This window comes from Eimeria necatrix, genomic scaffold (assembly GCF_000499385.1).
Source record: "Eimeria necatrix Houghton genomic scaffold, Enh_scaff896, whole genome shotgun sequence".
Classification (NCBI taxonomy): Eukaryota; Apicomplexa; class Conoidasida; order Eucoccidiorida; family Eimeriidae; genus Eimeria; species Eimeria necatrix.
The window spans coordinates 7,501-10,148 of record NW_013654695.1 but is presented as its reverse complement, the minus strand read 5'-3'; the positions used below and the strand labels follow the sequence as shown (position 1 = coordinate 10,148).

Sequence of the window (2,648 nt, the reverse complement as noted above, 5' to 3'; positions counted from 1 at the left end):
CTGAATTTCACCTTTTTCTGTCCGAAGGTGTGCAACTCAGGGCCTGTTGCTGCTGCTGCTGCTGCTGCTGCTGCAGCCGTTCGGGTGTATCGACAGCTCCCGGGCAGCCACAAAGGCCACACTATGGGCTTTTTCAGCTTCTTTGTTTGACTTTTTGACTTCAAATTTAATTAAATACCATTTTAGACTCTTTAACCCCTTAATGGCCCCCAAAAGAACCCGCAAAGTCCCGCAGCAGCAAACCAGCAGCAGCAAACTCGACACTCCCTCCCCCCACGCCAAAGCCAGCAAGATGAGCTCCCAAGAACGCGACCAGCAGCAGCAGCTGCTGCAGCAGCAGCAGCAAATGCAGCAACTCCAGCAGCAGCAGCAGCAGCTGCAGCAGCTGCAGCAGCAGCAGCAGCAGGCTGACGCGGAAGCGATGGATACACCCCAAAAACCCCAACAGCAAGAACAAGCCACAAGAGAAACCACACCTGAGGAGAAGGAAGAAGACAGCCTTATCTCTCAGCAGCAGCAGCAGCAGCAGCAGCAACTGCAGCAGCAACTGCAGCAACAGCAACAACAACAACAGCAGCTGCTTCAGCAGGCGTCGCAGGAGCAGCGACAGCAGCAGAGGCTGCAGGACGAGCAAGAGCAGCAGCTGCAGCGCCAGCAAGAGCAGCAGCAGCAGCACCATATGCAGCAAGAGCAGCAGCAGCGCCAGCAGCAGCAACAGCAGCAGCAGCAGCAGCAGCTGCAGCTGCGCTCTGCTGCACCTCAGAGGGTGTCTGTACACTGGAAGCAAGACGTGGTCGACAAGCTTCGGCTGCCTGGTAATTTTGCTGCTGCTGCTGCTGTTGCTGCTGCTGCTGCTGCTGCTGCGTTGTTTGCTGCTGTAGCTGCTGCTGCACTGCTGTTTCGGCTCATTTCCGTTCCATTTTCGCAGCAGCAGCAGCTGCAGCAGCAGCAGCAGCTACTGCTGCTGCTGCTGCAACAGCCTTGGCGGAGCCGTTTGCACGTCTTTTCTTATAGCTTCGTTTGCTGCCTGCTGCTGCTGCTGCTGCTGCTGCTGCTGCTGCTGTGCACAGGCCCCACGCTGACGCTGGCGCAGTTCCTGCAGGCTTTCGAAGACAGCAGCAGCGGCAGCAGCAGCAGCTTGTGCTGCTCTGTCTTTGAGCAGCTAAAAAGCGAAGGTGCTGCTGCTGCTGCTGACACAATTGCAATGCCAACTTTGCTGCAGCTGCTGCAGCAGCTGCACGAAGCAGATATTAAACTCATCGTAGGCCTCACGCGGCAGCTCGTCAGCCACCTCAGAGGTAAGACAAGCCCCAGCAGCAGCAGCAGCAGCTGCTGCTGCTGCAGCAGCAGCAGCAGCAGCAGCTGCAGCAGCAGCAGCAGCAGAGCCAGACTGAACAGTAGCAGCGTAGCAGCAGGACACTCACTGAGACACCAACTCCAGCAGCAGCTGCAGCAGTCACAGCAGCAACAGCAGCAGCAGCAGCAGCAGCAGCAGCAGCAGCAGCAGCAAATGCTGCAAATGTATTCAGTTGTTTTGCTGCAGACATCGACAGCAACTTGAAGAAGACCGAATCGAAATCTGCTGCTCATGAATTCGCCGGCAAATGGCTGCTGAGGTGCTGCAGCAATTCATTTAAATTTTTTTTATCTTCAATTAATTGATTAATTAATTAATTTTAGTTAATTAATATATTTTTAATTAATTAATTAATTAATTATTATTATTTCTTTGTGTTTAATTAATTTATTTACTATTTTTACTTATTTGCTGCTTTTTATTTCTCGGTTTTTAATTGTCTGGTCATTGGTCGTTCGCGCCTCAAACCCTAAACCCTAAACCCTAAACCCTAAACCCTAAACCCTAAGCCCTAAGCCCTTAGTCCTAAACCCTAAACTCTAAAAACTGAACCCGAAACCCTAAACCCTAAACTCCAAACTCGCCCTTCATGTTCTGTCATAATTGCTGGCTTGCCTAAATATAAATATAAGCATAAATATAAATATAAATATAAATATAAATATAAATATAAATATAAATACAAGTACAAATATAAATATAAATATAAATATAAATATAAATATAAATATAAATATAAATATAAATATAAATATAAATATAGATATAAATATAAATACAAGTGGTGCTGCTTGTGCTGCTGCTGCTGCTGCTGTTGCTGCTGCTGCTGCTGCTGCTGCTGCAGGTACTTCAACTGCCTGGTGGAGGGCTGCGCAGCAGAATGTTCTTTGCTGCTGTCCCGAAGGGCCCCACAGTTTGCTGCTGCAGCATTTAAGCAGCAGCTGCAGCAAGCAGCACCTTATTGGGAAAGAGCCCTAGCAGCTGAACACCAACTCTCCCTTGAACAGGCCCACCTTGTGAGTCCCCAGGGTTTAGGGTTTAGGGTTTAGGGTTTGGGGTTTAGGGTTTAGGGTTTAGGGTTTAGGGTTTAGGGTTTGGGGTTTTGGGGTCCTGGTTTCACTTCCTCTTCCTCCCCTCATGACTCTGCTCATGTCCCAATTAAAATTTTTCATTTTTTTATCATTTATTATTTATTATTTATTGTTTATTATTTACTATTTATCATTTATTATTTGTTATTATTTATTGTTTATTATATATTATATATTATATATTATTTATTATATATTAT

At 47.2% G+C, this 2,648-nt stretch overlaps 1 protein-coding gene across 1 annotated transcript; it reads left to right on the top strand.

Moving 5' to 3' along the window:
- Positions 1 to 202: 202 nt before the first annotated feature.
- ENH_00081560 (hypothetical protein, conserved) lies at positions 203 to 1,561 on the top strand (the record flags this gene model as incomplete). The annotated part of the gene is made up of 2 exons (XM_013583324.1): positions 203 to 815; positions 1,071 to 1,561. The coding sequence occupies 2 exons, from the start codon at positions 203 to 205 to the stop codon at positions 1,559 to 1,561; spliced, it is 1,104 nt and encodes a 367-aa protein (XP_013438778.1).
- Positions 1,562 to 2,648: the final 1,087 nt, after the last annotated feature.